Genomic DNA, 21,612 nt, shown 5'->3' on the forward strand with positions numbered 1-21,612 from the left:
TCTCGATTTACCGGGATTGGATTAACTGGGACACTTCAAATTTCCAAATAAAAAAAAAAAAAAAAAACAGAAATCATAAGTAATAAATAGAATAGGTATAAACAGATGTTTTGCAAGTCGTAAATAAGCGACAAGCGGCATTATAAGTCATTTGGATATTAGTGTGCCTATTATCTTGCAATCCCGCTGTCTTCACACCCACCGCTCAAAAAAAAAAAAAAAAAAAAGAGACCAAATGTTTAGTTTGTTTTAGTGCGTTGCGTCGATTGTTGTGTTCCGTTGCACCGCAAAAAGACAAATTTTGTTTCGTTATTTATGTCATGTTTGTCGAAATACTTTTTATAGTAATTTTTTTTTTTTTTTTGTTTACAAATCGTGAAAATGACGGGTAAACGCAAAAGAGATGCGCTTTCAGTTTAAACAAAAATTTGAAATTATTCAAAAGTTTGAAAACGGTGCATCTCTAATGAACCATTATAATGTTGGTGACCAAAACCATACGCAACATCTTAAAAAATATATAGGAAAAAAGAGAAGCTTCTTACAATTTATTTATGGTATTTTTTTTTTTTTTATATGACAAGATTTCAGTGAAGGGGCAACACATTTCACCATAATAACGTAAAAACACACAGAATTCCAGCTATCGGTATTATCGCAAATACAATAAGTTCGAGTTTACTACCCATTTATAATTAGACGCACGAACAGAAAAGTCCAATAACACGGAAAGTGCAAATTGTTTTTATTGTTTTATGGTAGTGACCTCCAGAAATGTGCTTTAGCAAAATGTGAGCTCTCGCGGGGTGATAATGGTGAGTTTTCGCCTAAATCCTGTGAAGTTCTTTACAGAAAATTTCATTTTGACTATTATCAGACTAAGAGAAAAGTGACAGCGGTACTAGTAAATCTACCAACAAAAGGAAAGCGATCGATTTGGATCAGAAAATTAAACTAATAAGGATGTATGAAAATGGTCAATCATTAACAAGTATCGGGCGGAATTCAGATTTGTCAATAATAATATAGTAAAAAAGTAAAGTGCAGCCATAATCAACCCACTGCAGGATGGAAGCCTCCTCAACAATTCATGTTGAGGGAATATAGTAGCAATATGTTACTAGTCATTCCCGAGTTACATAAATCTCGACGAAGTAAGAAGTCCTGGAACGTATCTCTTACGTATGTCGGGGCCCTTCTGTATTTTTGGATTAACCGGGATTTGTTTTTTGCCATCTATCCATGAAAATCGAGAATCTACTGTGGGTGTGTGTGTGTATATATACAAAGGGTACTAGGAAAGTTTTGCAATACAGCTTTGTTTATTTAATTTTTTCAAAGTAATTTCCTCTACATTCAATACACCTCTCCATCCTCCGAAACCAATCTTTAAACCAGTTCTGCCAAGTTTCACCAGGGAGTAAAGCACACTCGTTGTCCCAAGCCCGTAGAAGGTCCTCATAACTGGAAAACCGCCTCCCTTTTAGCTTCATTTTCACATGCGGAAACAGTTCAAAGTCACAGGGAGCAAGGTCTGAACTGTAGGGAGGGTGCTCGAGAAGTTTCAGTCCTGTCATGGTCAAATATTCGGTGCAGGCTTTGGCGCGGTGAGCTGGAGCATTATCGTGATGGAGGTACCAGGTGTCCATTCTTGACTTTGGCCGCAGGTTCTTCATAGATCCAATGACTTTAGGCAGGCATTGTTCAGTATACCACTTAGCTGTGACTGTCTTCTGCATGTCCAAAACGACACGTTCCACAATTCCACTCGATTTGAAAAATACAGCTATCATTTTCTTCTTTACAGATCGGGATTTTCTGACAATTACGGGTGTGTCGTCATCATCAAAGACCCAAACTTTGTTTTGAGCCTTGGTCGGCAGATCGTAATAGTACAGCCAAGTCTCGTCACCTGTCACAATGTTGTTCACATACCGAGATTGTCCCTTATCAAACTTTTTTAACATCTCCCAGCACCAAGTCACACATCGTGTCATCTGCTCTTCAGTCAGTTGATGCGGTACCCAGAGAGAACAAAGTTTCTTCACGTGCAAATGATCTTGCAGAATCGAACGAATTGCTGGTGCATTTAGGCCCAAAGTATCCTCTATCTGTTGGTAGGTCACTCGCCTGTTTTCGTCAAGCATTTTCCTCACAGCAGTAACGTTTTCCTCTGTAACTGACGTTCGTGGCCTTCCCAGCCTCTCAGAATCCTCCAGAGTGAAATTTCCCCTTTGGAATTCTCTATACCACCTGAATATCATTGTACGATGTGGACAATCATCTTCTAGTGCAAGAGTCATTTCTTCTAAGCACTGGTCTATGGTTAAACCACGCACGAAATTATACCGCAAAACTGTCCTTATCTCATTTTGTGACCACGATGCCATCGCAAGCACTTTACACTCTCACTACTAATGAATAACTGAGCCCATCGACTTGGCGCGGCGGCTACTATGCATGTATGAACATGTCTCAACATGCAGCAACAAGCAGCTTCCTGTGATTCATTGTTGCGTCATATTGCAAAACTTTCCTAGTACCCTTTGTATATATATATATATTTTTTTTTTTTAATGAAAACTTAAATACAAAAGGTATTAGAAACTATGGTAATTAGTACCATTGAAGGCTGAGAAAACCAAAAGCAGTCATTGACTTGCACCTACAATCACTTTACTTTCCAAGAAGTTTTTAAAGGATGGAAATACCAGAAGACCAAGTTATAAATAGAAGCAAATTGATTTTTTGATAACTGAGAAGAAAATGGAAGAGAAATTGTTGTAGCTTAAAGCAAATAAGGCACTTGGGCTGATGGGGTCTATTCAATTATATTAATTAAAAGAAGTTGAAAATGGGGTAAGCAAACCTAGTAGACCTTCCCTGAATCTGAGGATGCACTCATAATTATGAGTGCATCGTCAGATTCAGGGAAGGTCTCTACGAATTCAAGAGATGCAATCATCCCAATTTACAAAGGGGGATCAATGGGTGAAGTGAGTAATTACACTTGACTTCTGTCAAAGGGAAAATAATGGAGTTACTCATTAAATTCAGTAATGGAGGATCATCTAGACAGCAATGCAGTTATATACAGCAGTCACAGAATGGTTTGTTAAGTAGTCTTGTCTGGCAAATCAGATTGGATGCTATAATGCAGTAATAACGGAGATGGATGCAAAAAGTAATTTTGACATCATATATTTTAGAAAAGCTTTTTGATACTGTTCGACGTGAAAGACTGCTATGCAAAATGGAGCAGTGTGCAGTTAGGGGCAAGTTACTGCTATGGATAATGGATGGTTCAATGGGAGAAGGCAGAGTAGTTATCAATGGGTACTGCTCTTCCACTAAATCTTGGACTAATGTTATTAGTGAAGTTTACTGGGGTTCAGTCCTGGACTCATTCTTTTTTCGATATTTATTAATAATATTGATGAAGGTACAATAAGCTTAATATCTAAGTTTCCAGGTACATGAAACTCAATAAAGTTAATGTAGAAAGATTGGCAGAGTTTTAAGTGACAATAATCAGAATATGCTACTACAAGATCTGGAAATATTAGGCAAATAGGGAGAATTGGCAATTGAAGTTTAAAACTGACAAATGCAAGATACTGTATACAAGTGCAGTAAAGATTAATGTATAAACTGTGTGGTACCACACTGAAGGTAGTAGAGAACAAAAAAGACATGGAGTAATTGTGCAGTCAGACATGAAGTTCCCTGAGCAGTGCAGGTAAAGCCATTACAATGGATAGCTCACAGGATTTTGTCAATGACACACTGGAATTATGCAAACAAGGTAATTATTCTGCTGTATAATGAAGGGTGCATCTTGAGAATTGAATACAGGTCTGGGAGCCTCATGATATGAATGATATAGATCTATAGGACTGGGTGCACAGAAGAGCAATGAGATTAATGAGGGTAACAAAAGGGTAATCTTACTAAGAAAGGTTTCAGTTCTACAAACTGCAGCTTCTAGAAACTGTACCTATGAGGAGATCTGTTTGAGGTATTTAATGCTCTGAATCAATTGAATAAGCTAAACATTGATGGTCTCCTTAGCTCAGACAACACCCATACAAGAAATTTTAAACTGAAGAGAGATAGTTGCACGAAATTTACTTTCAGTCAGAGGGTGGTCAACTGTTGGAGCAAATTTCCATCTGGTTTGTTCTCATTTGTGGGAGTGGGAATTTTGAATAGCTTAGAGGCCAAAATTATTAGATGAAATAGACAGGTAATTTTTTTTTTGCTGATACTGTATAAGTTTGCTTCCTTGCATCATTTGCCAATACTAATAGTTTTGGCCTCTAGGCTATTCATATACTGTGTGTATATATATATATATATATATATATATATATATATATATAGGCTTGCTTGCCAATTCCAAAATCTCCCACCCTGTAAAGTTAGGAACAGCCACTAAAGCTTTCCTGTTTGGTTGTCTTTTTAGAATAACATTTATTAATGTTCAATGCTTAAAAACATTTTATCTAAGGTTAATATATAAGAAATTAATTTTTTAATGTTAAATTAATTACAGTATATAGTTTTAATTTTTATATACAAAAATGTACAGTTCCATGTATCATTTAGTAATTTCATTTATTTTGCTTCATACAGAATTTTCTATAAAAAGGAAGGCAATCATAATTTTCCATTTCTAACCATTTGAAGTTCTTTCCTTTAAGTTTGAAAGTAGAAATTCACACAGAATGATTCATAAGACAGTTTACATTGTGGCATCCTCCTCTTCCATTCTTTATGCACTTCTTTGCATTTTCCCCATTTAAAACTAACAATTTAATTTTGGATTCAATTATATCTTAAGCCTGACAGGAATCAAATGAAGTTGATTCCTATCATCAGGTTGTGACTCCTTCAGAATGTCATATCTATCTAAACGTCCCTGGATTGCCCTCTTAATTATTGCCTCTAAGATTTTTCCTACCACTGAAGTCAGGTCCAATCTGTACAGAAATCAAGTTATCAATTTCAGTCTTAGAACTGCTTTTATGTATTGCTTATACATTGGAACTTCTAAAATCCTAAGTAATCTCCCCTGAGTCCAAAGATAATTAACCTCAATTGTACAATTCAACTCCTCATACTCTCCAACAAAACTACAGGTATATGCCATCAACTCCAGGGGCTTTACTTGCCTTTATGCTCAAGAGTTTTTCTAATAAACAATCATCTGCAATTATGATATCACTAATTTCATATGGCTCAGCCACTCACACAGCCAATCCTCACCATGAAGAGTCTTTCATCAATAAGATGGATTCAAAGTGCCTATTCAATTCATCTGCAACATCAGCTGGGTTATCTAAGACTTCCCCCCACCCAGTGCCTGATCTGATCAGCTTTCTTCTTTGTTGTATTCACATACGTGAAAAATTCTTTGTCCCCATTCTTTGCTCTCTTAGCCAGAGCTTTCTCATACACTGCCTTGGCCTCCCTGACCCTATTTGTGGTACTATTACAGATCAACTTGTACCTGTTTGTGGGCTTCAGTACTTTTCACCACTCTGTAACTGTCCTATGCTATCTTTTTTTGTTCTATTTGACCAGCCAACTTCGTCACCCATTTTGACATCCTCCTCCTGCAATATTTTCTTAAAGGTATGTATGCATTCATGGCTTCTGTGATCTTTGCTTTAAAAGTATTCCATAATTCAAATATATTTGCCATCCCTCAGCAATCAACTCAATTCACAGATGCCATATATCACATTAAACTGTCGGCCCCCCCTCTTCTGAAGTTAAACCCATGCCTTTACCTTTAAAATATAATGGAATGAAACAAAGCTTATGCACTGCAGCTGAATTACTCTTTGGCTGAATTCAAATTTCTGCACATATATTCTGCAGCCATCCATTTCCAACTTAAATTTATACATCCCTGCATGTGCCATCTCAGAAAGAGTAAAGATGCCATCATCATTTAGTTTACTTAACCCTTTAAAAGCCTTATAAACTTCAATTAGGTCACGCCACAGAAGCCTAGTTTCCAGAAGCTGTAATTTACAGAACCCCAGTCTTTCTTGGGAAGCATATCATTATTGTGCTCCCAACTAATCTGTTGCTCATTTTTCCACCCTTTCTAACAGATTTGCAGTTCTATTATTATTATTATTATTAGCCATATGGTGCAAGGAAGCCTGAGGCTTAAGCAGCACGAGCCAAAAAAAAATTCCCGAGTTACCCTGAGAGAGAAAGAGAGAGAGAGAGAGAAGTAGAAAGGAATCATCAAGAAAGAGAAGAATGATGATATCCAGCTCAGGACTCTGAGCGTGCCAAACCCATACTCACCAGATGTGAGCCCTTGGGGTTGTATGTCCTTCCTAAAATGAGATTTCAAAACCTTAACTTATACAATGGTAATAATAATCTCTTTGTACCCACTAACAAAGTTTCTATATATCATTGATGGAAGCCCACAAGTTGTTCTTGCAACTTGTTTGCCCTGTAGAGAGCAGACTGACAATTATCCAGAGATTAGATCTTTTTCATATTCCATTACCTTATGGTTGGTACCAAACATAAGGTAATGGAGTCAGACATTTATCCAGACATAAGGTAATGGAGTTTAACATTTATCAATGTTAAACCTCAATTGCCAATTTAAAGCCCATTTTACTTTATCTAAATCCTTTTGAAGTAGCATACCCTGATTAACCACTGTGCCAACCTTTGAATTATTAGAAAACTTAGATATCAACATCATTAATAAATATTAAAAACAGTAATGGGTTGCCACAAATAACCAATGTGGAACTCCACTGATTACATTAGTCCATGAAGAGCAGTGGCCATTTATAACGGCCACAACCATTTTGTCTCCTACCACTAGAACCATCCCTTTATCCACAGTAACTTCCCCCTAATGCCACAGGACTCCAATTTATAAAATCATATGTGGTACAGTTCCAAAGGTGTTATTGAAATCTAAAGAGATGATGAAAAATTCTTTGCATTACTCAGTGACAACCTCATAGTAGCTAATCACATTTGTGAGGCATGATCTCCTTTCTAACAAACCCATGCTGTGACTGCCTTATGACTCCAATCCTTTAATATGGTTTTGCATTACTCCTTTAACTAAATTTTTAGCAATAGCTTATATGTCTACAGTACGCACCTCCAAAACAAAATCTGTATGGGTTAAGTGGAGTGAATAGAATTAAGAATTGTGATTAAGAAATTGTAGTTAAAATAAGGTTAAGTTAAGAGTAGCCCTAAGGAAAGAAGTGCACCACTCTTTTCTCAGGTTGTCATACATGAATAAACAGTGATGCAAGTTAAAATGCAAACCAAACCAAGAGCCTTGATGAGAAACTTTCGAAAACATCAATTGGTTATATCGTGAAGAGAAGAAGTGTGAACTCTTATAGTAAATTCAACTCCCAGGATGCATTGCTGAATCACATAAAATTACTCCTTTAACTAATGCTTCAAACTATCCATTATTATAAAATCATTTGTCCATCTCTGAACCGCTTATACCATTCTGAAACAATATCATATGTTTCTTTTGGAAATTTTATTTTTTTTAAAGTAAACTCCCAATCAGTATTTGAGAAACTAACTTCATCTCTGAAAATCTTTCAGCGTTTTTTTTTTTTTTTTTTTTTGTTAGTTGGTGCATCGGCTTCTGTGGCCATAATGCACCCCCTAAAGTTTTTGCATTTTACTCTGATCCAAGCCCGAGGCAGGATTTGAACCCGCAACTTTTGGGTTGCCAGGCAGGCAGGCACTTTACCCACCTGGCTAGCCCGGTCGGCCTTTCACAGTGTACTGATGTGGTATTTACTTAAAGATGTAATCACCATCAAGAGTAGAGGGAAGGGTTTTTGCTTTTGTCAAAGACACTCCAGTGATCTCAGAGGCATATGATGCTGAATAAGCTTGCTTTCTTGCATCATATGCCTCTACTAATGCTAATGCTAATTTTATAGTGTGACCAACTAATGTTGTTGCCAAAAACAAATCATAAATGGGGCTTTTCATTCCAACTAAAAAATATTGTTCAAGACTTAGACTTAAATGTGGCATAGAAAAAGAAAAATTCAGTAGATGCAAATAAATTATCAGGTGATATAGAAGCCTATGGTAGATAAAAACCAGTCCACAATCAAGTCACAAAGGAGGTTAGGCAAGCCAAGGTAGATTACAAGAAGTCTTGACAAAGAATGTCATGAAAAGCAGCAAAGACTTTTTTACAAGGAAGGGACTAAATCACATTGGTCCACATGATGTTGATGGTTTAACTGTTGATGATCCAGTTCAGGTTTGCTGACAGGCTGAACAGTCATTTTGCATCTACATTCTACATAAAAACATTAAGAATGTCTTTAAGGAAGGCAATGCCAGAAGTTCATCAAACTTTAACAGAAAACTATATGATTTTGTGATAACTGAGTGAAAAGTAGAAGAGAAATTATTAAAGTTAAGCATTAAAAAGGCACCTGGGGTGGATGGGATCTATACAATTATATTAAGGAAAGCAGAAAAGGAAGCAAGCAAACCCTTAGCCATGATTATGAGAGCATCTTTGGATTTAGGGGAGGTCCCTGTGGACTGGAGACGTGCAAACATATCCCAGTTCTCAAAGGAGGGGGGGGGGCCTCAAAGAGTAGAAAACTTACATCTTGTCCAAATGGTAGTCGAGCATTCTGGTCTCTTGCCAAACCTACTGGCCACACCTTTCGCCCATCTCTATTGCTACCTCTATCAAAACTGGATGGTTCCATTGCCATCTCAGCTAAAGATAAAGCTGACCTGCTAACATCCTACTTTTCTTCTAACTTGTGTATTGATGATCTTAGTAAACCACCTCCTACCATTTTCAGTATACTGTACTCCATTCGATGCCTCCTGTGGTCTTCCATCAAAAGGATGTCAGCATTTTGAATGGCCTTAATACCAAGAAAGCAAGAGTGCTGATGGTATTTCTCCACTTATTCTCAAAACCTGTGTTTTGAGAACAAGTGTTTTCTCCTCTGCTTGGAAATCTGCTCATTTCCAACCAATTCCTAAAAAGGGTAATATTATCATCCCACTGTAACTTCTATTCTTTTAAGTAATAGAAAAATAAATTAACCACCAACTCTTTAAACTATCTAGAAAACTTCCATCTGATCAATGATCGCCAGTATGGATTCCTTCAATGTTGATCCACTGGTGATATTCTGGCTTATGTTACCCATCTATAGACAGATTCAATGGAAAAGTTTGGTGAAACTCAAGCAGTTGCCCTTGACATTTCAATGGCTTTTGATCGTGTTTGGCATAAAGGCCTTCTAAATAAGCTTCGATCTTATGGTTGACCAAATGATTTTTGTAATTGGGCCTCCAATTTTCTCTCTGACTGCTCACTGTGGGTGATGGTCCCTGTCCCTGCTAGCAAAATTCCTATTTATCATTGACAAGACTCCATGACCTGCCCTGGCAATCTGTCTGCACTGTTCAGCAAACTTCATATTTGACTGCACAATTATCCCCAGGTCTTTTTCACCTCCCACTTCCCTGAGTGTAGTACCACACAGTTGGTAGGTTTCTCTTCGGTTATTGCTACCCATATGCGATACTTTGCATTTGTCAAGGAAAGGGGTAAATTTCCCCTTTGAAATGTTAAACTTCAGTTGCCACTTCTCAGCCCATTTTCACAACTTATCTAGATCCAGTTGGAGTAGCATACTGTCTTGAACAACCCTGCCAACCTTACTTCCTTTAATATAACTGGATAGATGCCATCCTTATGTTTAACTTCAACAATTTCTACTCCACTTTGCTCTCAGTTATTACAAAATCACTTAGCTCTCTGTTAGCATTTGATAAATTTCTGGCACTCCCCTCATTAAATAACAACTCATGTATGAATGTAGATGCAAAATACTCGTTCAGTTTATCAGCTACCTGAGAATGATCATTAATAGTCAACCAATCTTTGTTAAGTGGTCCAATCTGATTCATCCCTTTCCTTCTAGAGTTTACATAGGTAAATAACTCTTTGTTGTTTTTCTTTGCATCCTTTACCAAAGATTTCTTGTAATCTGCCTTTGCCTGTCTAACCTCCTTTGTGAATTGATTACAGACCAGTTTATATTTGCCATAGACTTCTGTGTCACCTGATACTTTATATGCATCCCATACAGTTTTCTTCTCTGCCAAGAGCTTCATTAATTTATCTGACATCCTTTTAGGCCTAAACTATATTTCTTAGTTGGAATGAAAAGCCTAGTAGCCTCCAAAATTAAGTCCCTGAAGGCTTCCCATTTAGAGTTCAAAGTTGGTAACATCATCAGTTCATCCCACTGTATAGAATTTAAAAACCTTCTGAGACCTCTGTAGTCACCTTTACGAAAGCAAAAGCCCTTCCCTTTAGCCTTGATGGTAGTTACATCTTTAAGTAATTCTCACAGCAGTACATTGCAATCACTGTCACTCAGTGGTTCCTTTAATTGCAAATTCTTAATGCATGAATAATCACTGCTGATAATTAGATCAAGAGTATTACTCCCTCTGGTTGCCTCTCGAACATGTTGCTAAAGAAAACATGTCATCCAATAAATCCACAAAAGTCTTGCTAGTGTGTGAGTGACTAATCCACAAGTTCCAGTCAATATCTGTAAAGTTAAAATCCCCCATTATAAGACATTCTGATTTACTGGCCCACTATTTCTCTGCACAATTGCTCATTATAATCATCAGGCCTATAACAACACCTACTCTCATTTTTCCTTTCCCAGTGCTTATTTCACACCAAACAGACTCAACACTGCCTTGTCCACCAACATCAATTGGATGCACTTCCTTAGATTTTATGTGTTTCTTAACTAACAGCATAACCCCTTCTCCCTTCCTGTCCTGGCTGTCCTTCCTGTACACATTGTACTCCCCAAATTCCAATTCTGCACTGCTTATAACTGTGTGACACCACGTCTGTGATAATCCAATAATATCTGCCTTTGATGCCTTGACTAGCACTTCAAGTTCATCAAATTTATTAACTATATTCAAGCATTGGTGTACATGCACCTGTTCGTACTCTTAGTTACTCTAACCCAGCCCATGTATTTACTTGTTCCACTATGACTCCCAGCAGCCCTGTAAATCTCCAATACCTTGCTTTCCAGGCTGCTGCTCATTCTTATAGAAGTAGTGCAAGAATCACTTTTGCCTCTGCCTGTGGCCACTATTAACCTTTTAGTCTGTGTATCTCCCCCCCCCCAAGCTAGCAGTTTTCCAACCCACCTAACACTGCCTCAATAGCATCAGCAAATATTCTTGCACCCTTTCTATTTAAGTGTACCCCACTTAACTATTGATGTTCATGCTCAGGTAGCTGATAAACTGAATGACTATTTTGCATCTACATTCACACATGAGAAGCTATTCAATGAGGGGAGTGCCAGAACTTTATCAAACTCTAACAGGGAGCTAAGTGATTTTGTAATAACTGAGAGCAAAGTGGAGGAAAAATAGTTGAAGTTAAACGTAAAAAAAGTAACCCCAGGGGCTCATACCTGGTGGGTATGGGCTTGGCACATCCAGGGTACTGAGCTGGATATCATCATTCTTCTCTTCCTTGGTGATTCCCTTTTATCTCTCTCTCTCTCTCTCTCTCTCTCTCTCTCTCTCTCCTCTCTCTCTCTCTCAGGGTAGTTCAGAAATTTTTTTTTGGCTGGTGCAGCATCAGGCTTCCTTGCAAGATAAGGCTAATAATAATAATAAAAGCACCTGGGATGGACTGGATCTATCCAGTTATATTAAAGGAGGCAGCAAAGGAAGTTAAGCAAACCCTTAGCCATAATTATGAGAGCTTCCTTGGACTCAGGGGAGGTCCCCATGGACTGGAGGTGTGCAAATTTATCACCAATTCAACGGGAGTTTAAAAGGCATCACAACTAACTATAGACCTGTTAGTTTAACTTGTATTCCAGGAAAAATAATGGAATCACTGGTTAAAGAAGCAATGCAGAATCGTCTATTCAAAACTGCAGTAATAATTAAGACACAGCATGGGTTTGTTAAAGGGAGGTCTTGTCTGACCAATATGATTGGATACTATGATGTGGTCACAAAGGAACTGAATGTCAAAAAAATTTTGTTATGATATACAGTCGATTCCGGTTATTTGGGACACATTGGGACTAGTGCATCTTGGCCCGATTAAGCGGCTGCTCCAATTTTCAGAAGTGTCATGTAAATAGTTAAAAATATAATGGACCCCAGCTTTACAATTGGTTCACTGTACAATCAAATCCCGTTATGATGGACTCACCACAGTAAAGTACCGTTCACTATACGATGCACAGTAAGCGCTGGTCATTGTGATCACGTTTGTGAATTGAATTTTAATTCTATTAAACAGTGATTCTAATTAGCAAAACTAGGAGGAATATTATCCACAGGCTATAAAAGTAAAGAAATATTATGCACAAATTAACCTTTATTACATTACCAATTAAAAAATTAAATGGTACATGAAAATTGGAAGAATATACATGATAATCAGAATAATTAATACGTACTGTAATATGTACATACTAACTAGTTGACATTTCTGTTCACTGACATTTGTGGGTGGGGGTTTAAATTTAAAACATTAAAAAGATAATCAATCAATAACAAAGAACACGGCACACAAATTGCAAGTAATATGCACGTCAAGTGAGAATGGAGTAACAAGTTACAAAGCTTTAAAAATAGGAATGAAGAGCAGATTCTGAAAATTTATTTTTTTATATGATTGAAGATTTCATGGAAGTGTAAACACACTTCACCATAATAACCCATAGAATTCCAGCTGTCGGTATTATTGCAAATTCAATAAGATTGAGTTTACTATCCGTTTATGATAACAGAAAAGCCCAATAAACAGGTGACTGCTAATTAGTTTTATGGTTGTGACCTCCAGAAATCCGACCGAACCACGTGGTACAGTCGGAGACAATCGTAGGGTAATCTCTGGTGCTGCAGTCTCCTGCCCCGATTAAACGGCATATTGTCCCAATTAAGCGAAGTAAACCCTGGCTATTTTCTCGATTGGGTTCTGTTTTTTAAGATTTGTCTCAAATAAACGGCTTCCCTGATTAACCAGTGGCACAAATAACCGGAATCCACCGTACTTGAATTTCAGGAAGGCTTTTGATACTGTTGCACGTGGAAAACTGCTGTACAAATTGGAGGTATGGCATTAAGGGTAAGTTGCTACAATGGATAAAGGGATGGTTGAGTGGGAGACGACAGAGAATGTTAATCAATGGACACTTTGTGAACAAATGTTATTAGTGGAGTTCCCCAGGGTTTGGTGTTGGGCCCATTGTATCTCATGTGTAATGTCCAAGTTTGCAGATGATACAAAGGTTGGCAGGGTTGTTAACGACAGGAAAGACAGTATGCTACTCCAACTGGATCTAGATAAGTTGGGCAAATGGACTGAGAAGTGGCAACCAAAGTTTAACATTGACAAATGCAAAGTACTGCATATGGGTAGCAATAACCAAAGACAAACCTACCAACTTTGTGGTACTACACTCAGGGAAGTGGAAAATGAAAGAGTCCTGGGGTAATTGTGCAGTTAAATATCAAGTTCACTGAGCAGTGCAGATGGGCTGCCAGGGCAGGTCATGGAGTCTTGTCAATGATATATAGGAATTTTGCTAGCAGAGACAGGGATGTGATTATCCCATTATACAAGGCAATGGTCAGGCCACACCTAGAGTACTGTGTACAGGTCTGGAGGCCTCATTTTAGGAAAGATGTAGGGTTGCTAGAACAAGTACAAAGAAGGGCAACAAGATTGGTGAAGGGAACAATGGGGTGCTCTTACCAAGAAAGGCTTAAGTTCTGCAAATTGCAGCACCTGGAGAGTAGGCATCTGCAAGGTGATCTGATTGAGGCATATAAGGGTTGAGTGAGTTGAGCAAGCTGAATGCTGATGGGATTCTTCCTCTTGCTCAGATTAAGAATCTAAGGGGGCACAGATTCAAATTGAGAAAAGACAGTTGTAGAATAGATTTGCAGAAATCTGCCTTTAGCCAGCAGATAGTTGATTGGTGGAACAGACTTCCATCTTTTGTTGTGGAAGTTGATAGCCTAAATAAATTTAAGGCTGAGCTGGACAGGCATCTGGAACAAATGGAGGGGTGAAATGGGAGGGGGTTTTTTTTTGGCTGATGCTGCATAAGCTTGCTTTCTTGCATTGTATGCCTCTCTCATTCTTCTAGACTCCATTCAAAAGAGGAGAGTTACGTTAATTAATGACCTATCTCTAACAATATCTCTCGCTCTCTGTCTCATAGACCAGTTTTTGTTGCATGCCTTTGCTACAGATACATCCATGGGCACTGTTCTTCTGAGTTGGCCAGTCAGCATCCTTTTATTGTCCAACTTCAAACTCACAGAATCAACTTTTCTTTCCACCTCATTTATTCCCTCAACTTTAGATTTCTGGTGTTCCAGAAAACTAATATTGATTTTGCCTTCATAAGTATTTCCTGAAAATTACAATCTAGAGAAATTCAAGTCAAATGTCAACAAGTATCTTCTCAGCCTTCAACCCATGCTCTAAGTACTGTAGGTTCTATTATCTTTTGTGCTTGGAATTTTCATATAGTAATTATGTGCTTTTGTGCTTGGAATTTTCATGAGTAATTAGCATTAGCAGAGGCATACGATTCAAGAAAGCAAGCTTACACAGTATCAGCCAAAAAAAAACCCCTACCATTTCACTGATCTATTCACTCCAAATGCTTGTCCAGCTCAGCCTTAAATTTATTTAAGCTATCAACTTCCACAACAAAAAGACGAAAGTCTGTTCCAGCAATTACCCACTGACTAAAAGCAAATTTTCACACATCTATTCTACAACTGTCTTTCCTCAGTTGGAATCTATGTCCCCCTCAGGTTCTTAATCTCAACAAGAAGAATCCCATCATCACTGAGCTTGCTCAACCCAATCAAGGCCTTGATCGGGTTGAGCTCTGCAATTTCCAGAAACTTTACATCCTTCTAAAAATGATTCCTCCAGACCTGATTACTCACCTGATAACTTAATTTCTGTTATAGGGAAAATGATAGTCACTGATTAAAGTAATGAAGGACCACCTGTGTTAAGGGAAATCTTGGCTGACCAATTTGATTGGATATTATGATACAGTCAAAGTAACTGGATTCAAAAAAATAATTTTGATATATTACTTGAATTTTGGGAAAGCTTTTGATACTGTTGCACATAAAAGACATATGTACAAATTGGAACAGTTTGGTATTAAAGAAGGATCAATGTACACTGTTCTTTGTGGACTAATGTCATTAGTGGAGTCCCGCAGGGTTTGTTGTTTTCGGTATTAATGATACTGATGAGGTATATCAGGCTTAATGTCTAAGTTTACAAATGATATGAAGGTTGGCAGGGTGATTAGTGAAAGTAATGAAGATATATTGCTGCAAAAATATAGAAAAATTAGGCAGATAGGCTGAGAAATGAAGTTTAACATTAATAAATTTATTGCATATGGGTAGCAGTAATCCCAGAGTAATGTAGCAACTCACGAGACTAAATCCAGAAAAGAACATATGGAATGATTAAAAAGTAGCAAGGCACAAGAAGTCCCTGTCGGAGACTTAGTAATATGGAATCTCCTCTTTTTGAACTTCTGTAGCTTAAAATCTCTCTCTATCTGCCAAATTCATCTTTTGCCTCTATCATTCTCCTAATTCCACTAATCACTTGGAACTCTTTGACTTCCTCTCTTTGAAATTTGACTTTCTCCAATCCAACTTTCCTAACAGTCAGGTAATTTTCCTTGGTGATTTTAATGTTCACAACTCCAGCTTGCATTTCTTTTCTAGTCACACAGACCCAGCTGGTGGAGATGCTGAGGCTTTTGCAATTACTGATGACCTCACACAGACTGTTCGTTTATCTACCAGAATACCAGACAGCCCTAACCTTGCAGCCAACACGCTTAATCTTTAACTCACAAACAACCCTTCTAAGTTGTTGTTGTTTTGGTTTTTAGGAGCATTAACAACTAAGGCCATATTGCTCCGGGGATATGCGGTGGTCATTCCCTGACCTTTCCGCATCCTCCGTATTTGGTGGTCACGGGCTCGAACCCCGGTCTAATCAAGAAGCGTGTGCACTGCTGCTCCTGCCCACCTGGCTACGGAGGCGCCACCCTTCTAAGTACACACACTCGAAATGAGTGGTCCTCTAGGCACCTCAGATCTCAGGTCTCTTCTCCAATGGAGCCTTTCTCTTGTGGCATTCTCAACCTCATGTTGTTTGGCATTACAAGAATGCAAAATGGGATGATCTGCTAGATTTATTTTCTTCTTTTCCTTGGTCAGACTACTGTTTCAAATCTTCTGATGTCAATGTTTGCTCAGATCGGGTCAATGAAATTATTCTTATAGGGATGGAATCCTTTATTCCACACTCCACATTAAAATCTCGTCCTTTATCTAAACCTTGGTTTTCCAATAAAAGTGCTAAGGCTGTTCAAAAGAAGAATATTTCATATCATAATTAGCTTGTTTCCAAATCTGCAAGTTCATTTTCTGCCTACACCAAAGCTCACAACAATTGTAAAGCAATTACTAATCAGTCCAAACTAGATTTCAAACAAGCTAAGAGCAGAAACCTTGCTTCCTTTCCAAATGGTAGTCAAGTATTCTGGTTTTTTGCCAAAGATATTTTGCTTCCAACTCTTATATAGATCATCTTGGTAAACCACCTCCCACCATTCCTAGCACACTCCATTCAATGCCTCCTGTGGTCTTCCATCAAAAGGGTGTCAGAAAGACTTTGATCAATCTTGATGCTAATGGTATATCTCCACTTGTTCTCAAAACCTGTGCTCCTGAACTTACTCCTCTTCTGTGTTGCCTTTTTTTCACTTTTTTATTATTAGTTATATGGTGCAAGGAAGTCTGAAGCTTATGCTGCACCAGCCAAAAAAAAAAAAAAAATTCTGAATTACCGAGAGAGAGGGAGAGTGATGATATCCAGCTCAGGACCCTGGGTGTGCCAAGCCCATACTCACCAGATGCGAGCCCCTGGGGTTAAATATTCTAAAGGTGTTTTTCCTTCTGCTTGCTCATATCCAGCCAGTTCCTAAAAGGGGTGACGAATCCCTCACAACCAATTATCATCCTGTTGCAATTACTTCTATTCTCTCTAAAGTAATAGAAAAATCAATTAACACCAAATCTTAAACTATCTAGAAAACTTCCATGTGATCAACGATCACCAGTATGGATTCCATCCATGTCGATCCACTGGTGATATTCTGGTTTATGTTAACTATTTATGGACAAATTCAATGGAAAAGTTTGGTGAAACTGAAGCAGTTGTTCTTGCATTTCAAAGGCTTTTGATCATGTTTGGCATCAGGTGTCTTCTAAATAAGCTTAGATCTTATGGTTTACCCACTGTATTTTGTAAATGTAATCTTTCTGACCACTCACTGTGGGTGATAGTAGATGGCTCTGTCTTCAAACATCTCTACTAATGCTAATGTTCCCCAAGGTTCAGTTCTTTCTCCCACTCTTTTCCCTTTTGTATATTAATGACCTTCTTCCATTGACTGGAAATCCTATTCATAATTTTGCTGATGATAGCACATTGCATTCCACTTTCCAGTTTGAGAAACCTTGCACTGCTCAATCAGCTTCAACTTCTCGAATATCTGCTACCATTACTTGAATGCCGATTTCCAGATAATTCTCCAGTGGGGCAAAGACAACTTACTTGATTTCAATCCTTCTAAAACTCAGTCTTCTCTTATATCTCGCAAAAAGGATTCTTCTGCTCCTATGCTTATCTTCGATGATGCTCCGATTTCTATGCAAGATCATATATCTCTAATGGGGAAATACTCTGACTTCTAATCTCTCTTGGCATAAGGACATTACAAATATTGCTTTCTTTGCAACCAAAAAACTGGATTTTCTCTTTCGCTCTCAGTGTTACTTTTCTTGCAAACAGCTGTTCACTCCGTACAATTTGCAAATCTGCTGTATTATGGAATATTGTTCCCACATCTGGGGCAGTGCCCCCAAAATCTCTCTGTCTTATAGATTCCATTCAAAAGAGGGCAGTTAGGTTAATTAATGACTCATCTCAGAAACAGAACATAGATGTTCTGTTTCTGCTGCATGCTTTTTCTATATATATATATATATATATATATATATATATAGAAAAAGGGCACTCTGCTTCTGAATTGGCTTTATAATTCCCTCTTTCTCTCTTCCAAAGAAGTCTGAAAAAAAACATTCCACAACCAGTCAAAATCCTTTTACTGTCCAACTTCAAACTCACAGAACCAACGCTTCCTCTTTCTCATTTATTCATTCAATTTCAGTTCTCTGGAATAGCCTTCTTTCATGCGTATTTCTGAAAATTACAATCTACACGTTGAAGTCTAATGTCAACAATTATCTTCTTTAATCTTCTCAACTTTCAACCCATGCATGGTACTAAGTAATACAGGTTCTAATGCCTCTCGTGCTTGTGGTTTGCATATAAAAAAAAAAAAAAAAAAAAAAAAAAACATACAGAAGTATAAACTATTCTCCAATCCATTGATAATTTAGATTACTCCACACCATCAGACATCTCTCATATTGTGGAGTTATACTTCACAACTGGGTTATCATCATTGCAACACCAGGGTACCTGCCCACCCACTGATGAGGAGCCAATAAGCTCCAAAACGGTGCTGTATGGATGATGGTATCCTCTGAGAATAAGTAACAATTGTCTTCTTCTATGGTGAAGTGTTACTTATTTGAGGTAGTGCAATATCATGGCAACTAATTGTGAAGGTATTCACAATATGAGATATACTTAATGATGCCAATTTATAACTACTTAAGTAGTTGGCTACGTACCGAAATAATGAAATTGCACTAACTTTTACATTAGAGCTTTATTAGTTTGATTATCCCACAAAATGTGATAACCAAATTTAAGTTTGAGCTAATTTTAACAAAAAAAGTGTTTACCTCTTATTCCAATAATATTAGAATTACACAGTTAATTTGGCTATCAACTGTTTTTTTTTTTGCTGAAAAATATTTTTAAGCTGCTTATCATAGCAAACAATTTAATAAAATATGGTTCTAAAAATATTACAGATTTTTAAAAATAATAATTTAAAGAAAATTCAAATATCTTACCTCCTTTGTCTTTCTTGAGAAAGGTTACCGTAGCAAAAAGGCATGTTGTGAGGGTTTAAGTTGGAAAAGTTTGGAGGAGGAGATGCAAAAGGATATGAAGGAGCTATAACTAGGCTTTGTGGGTGTGGAATAGGGCTAAACTGGTCTTGATAAGGATTTCCAAGTGAAACTGAAGGTGGAATTTGTATACCTCCGATTTGATTTACCCCTTGGTTAAGAGTAACAGAAGAAAATGGTGTAGAAAATACCTGTGGCTGTGGAGACACATTAATTACTAGTGGTTTTTCAGGATTGGCTGGATCAAAAAGATGTTTATGCACAATTGGCAACTCTTCATAACTTAACTTCCTTTCCTTTACCAGTGGGTGATCTGGTGAGACACAAACCAGCTTCTGATGTTCAGAAATTACAGATTCCGTAGGGATCTTTAAGATGCCAGCACTCTTTGTTTCTAGTTTCTCAGGCTGCTTTTCTAAAACCTGACTCTCTGTTTTCAATTTTTGAAATCGAGGAGGCAAATTTTGCTCAAATTCGATCTTGTCTCTATTGATTTTCTTATCACTTTTCTTTGAAAATTTTTTATCATGATTTCGGCTTTCACTTTTTACAGTGTCACCATTTTTTTTGTTTCTTGCTTTGATCTGGACCCCCTCAAAACATATAATTTTACTAGCCTTATTACCATGCATACTACTACTACTCCTGCTGCTATTATTGCTAGTACTACTGCTACTTCTTCCCGGATCTTGATTATTAATAAATGTATCTACATGATTTTCTGAATCGCCCATTTCAACAGCTTCACTCCAGTCTAAAATTTTTGAAATATTCTTGCTTTTATGTTCCGTCTGACTATCTTTTGAATCAGATATATGTGTCCCAGTGCTGTTTTTAAAGTTCAGAGCTTCTTTTTTAGTTTTCTGATTACCTGAAGGTCTTTTCATTTGTAAATAACTTTTGTCATTTTCTAAACTCTTATATATATATATATTTTTGGCAAAGTTATTTAATTTTTTATTGGCAATATCATTTTTATTATCCACAACATCCCCAAATTCTGGAGTGAAATGTGGATCATCTTGACTAAGTGTCTCTGAAGGGAATATACTTGTTTCTATCACAATAAATTTTCCATCCCAATCTTCAGAATCAGGCGTATATAATTCTGGTGATTTAGAAATCTCAGCAGGACAGTGACTTGTAGACTTGCTGGTTTTCCCTTTATGCAGCTCATTTTTCTGACATGGTTTCCCCCTTTTTTTAGAGTCCCGAAAGTCTATATTTTCACTTGTTTCATCACACCTAATATTTCCTATATCTCTATATGAGTTTTTCTCACTTCCTTGAAGTAGCCCATTATATAAAAGATAATTATCCCTTTCAGCAAAGCTATTAATCACAGAAGTATCAGTGTGTGTTTTATTTCCACTTAAGTTTTCTCCTTCCCATTTCTCTTTATTTTGACTTACGGTATCCTTCTGTGAAAAGTTATTAGCTGGACTTGCATAGCATTTAGTTCTATTGATACGGGACATCTTTTTATCATTTAAAGAAACATTACTACTGAGGGTTCTATTCCTTCTGTGTGTTGATTTTGAATACCTTTTGGATGCAGATAATGAACTTTTTTCTATCTCAACAATACAATCCAATTCTGCACTTTCACTTCTAACAGATTTCTCAATTACTTTTCTTACAGGACTTGAATCCTTAACTTTAAAACTGTCTACAGGAAGAGTATCTAGGACGGCTCTCTTCTTAGGAATGTAAACTTGAAGATCAGGCCTTCGATTTTTACTGTTATTTCTTTTACAGTTAGGGGCATTCTGCATGGAAGTTCCTGATTCACTACTGCTACTACTATGATTCAAAATGTTAATGGTTTTGACTTTTTCAGTTACCTGAAAAATTATGCTTTCTATTTCTTCACAAGCACTTTGATCAGAATTAACTATTCTTGAATCATCTCTATGAGGACTGTGATTCTGATTGTTCCTCTGAAGAAGACCCATACCAGGTCTGTATATCTGCACCTCAGGTCTCTTTCCCTCTCTCTTTGGTTTTCTCTTCTCTTCAGACTTTTGCCTCATTTCTGAATTTGATCTAACACCAAATATCTCTAAAAGAACAATAAAAATAGAAAATAAATGTAAGACTGGCTACATAGTCACAGATTTAAATTTATTCAATTCATATTAAAACTGTTGTCTCAGTTTCTACTAATAAAAAATTCAGAATAATACTAACTACAAACTATTGAGAATAGAACCATAAAATAAACATCAATACAAAAAACAAATTTAAGCGTTAATCATTATAAATTAAATGAAAGTTAATTCTATTTAGCCAAAATTACACATGATCTTATGCTTCATTACTAAGTCCTCACTATCACTTCAT

The 21,612-nt window shown here is 37.1% G+C and overlaps 1 protein-coding gene across 1 annotated transcript in view; it reads right to left on the bottom strand.

The window, feature by feature from the left end:
• LOC150085823 (telomerase-binding protein EST1A-like) overlaps window positions 1-21,224 on the bottom strand; it is a 228,408-nt gene extending 207,184 nt beyond the window's left edge. The window contains 2 exon segments of the mRNA XM_090374707.1: window positions 19,213-20,140; window positions 20,321-21,224. Of these exon segments, the coding sequence (XP_090230833.1) occupies window positions 19,213-20,140; window positions 20,321-21,224 (1,832 nt within the window).
• Between the last annotated feature and the right edge of the window lie 388 nt (window positions 21,225-21,612).

This window comes from Mastigoproctus giganteus, chromosome 5 (assembly GCF_048544385.1).
Source record: "Mastigoproctus giganteus isolate SK-2022 chromosome 5, ASM4854438v1, whole genome shotgun sequence".
In the NCBI taxonomy this organism is placed as follows: Eukaryota; Metazoa; Arthropoda; class Arachnida; order Uropygi; family Thelyphonidae; genus Mastigoproctus; species Mastigoproctus giganteus.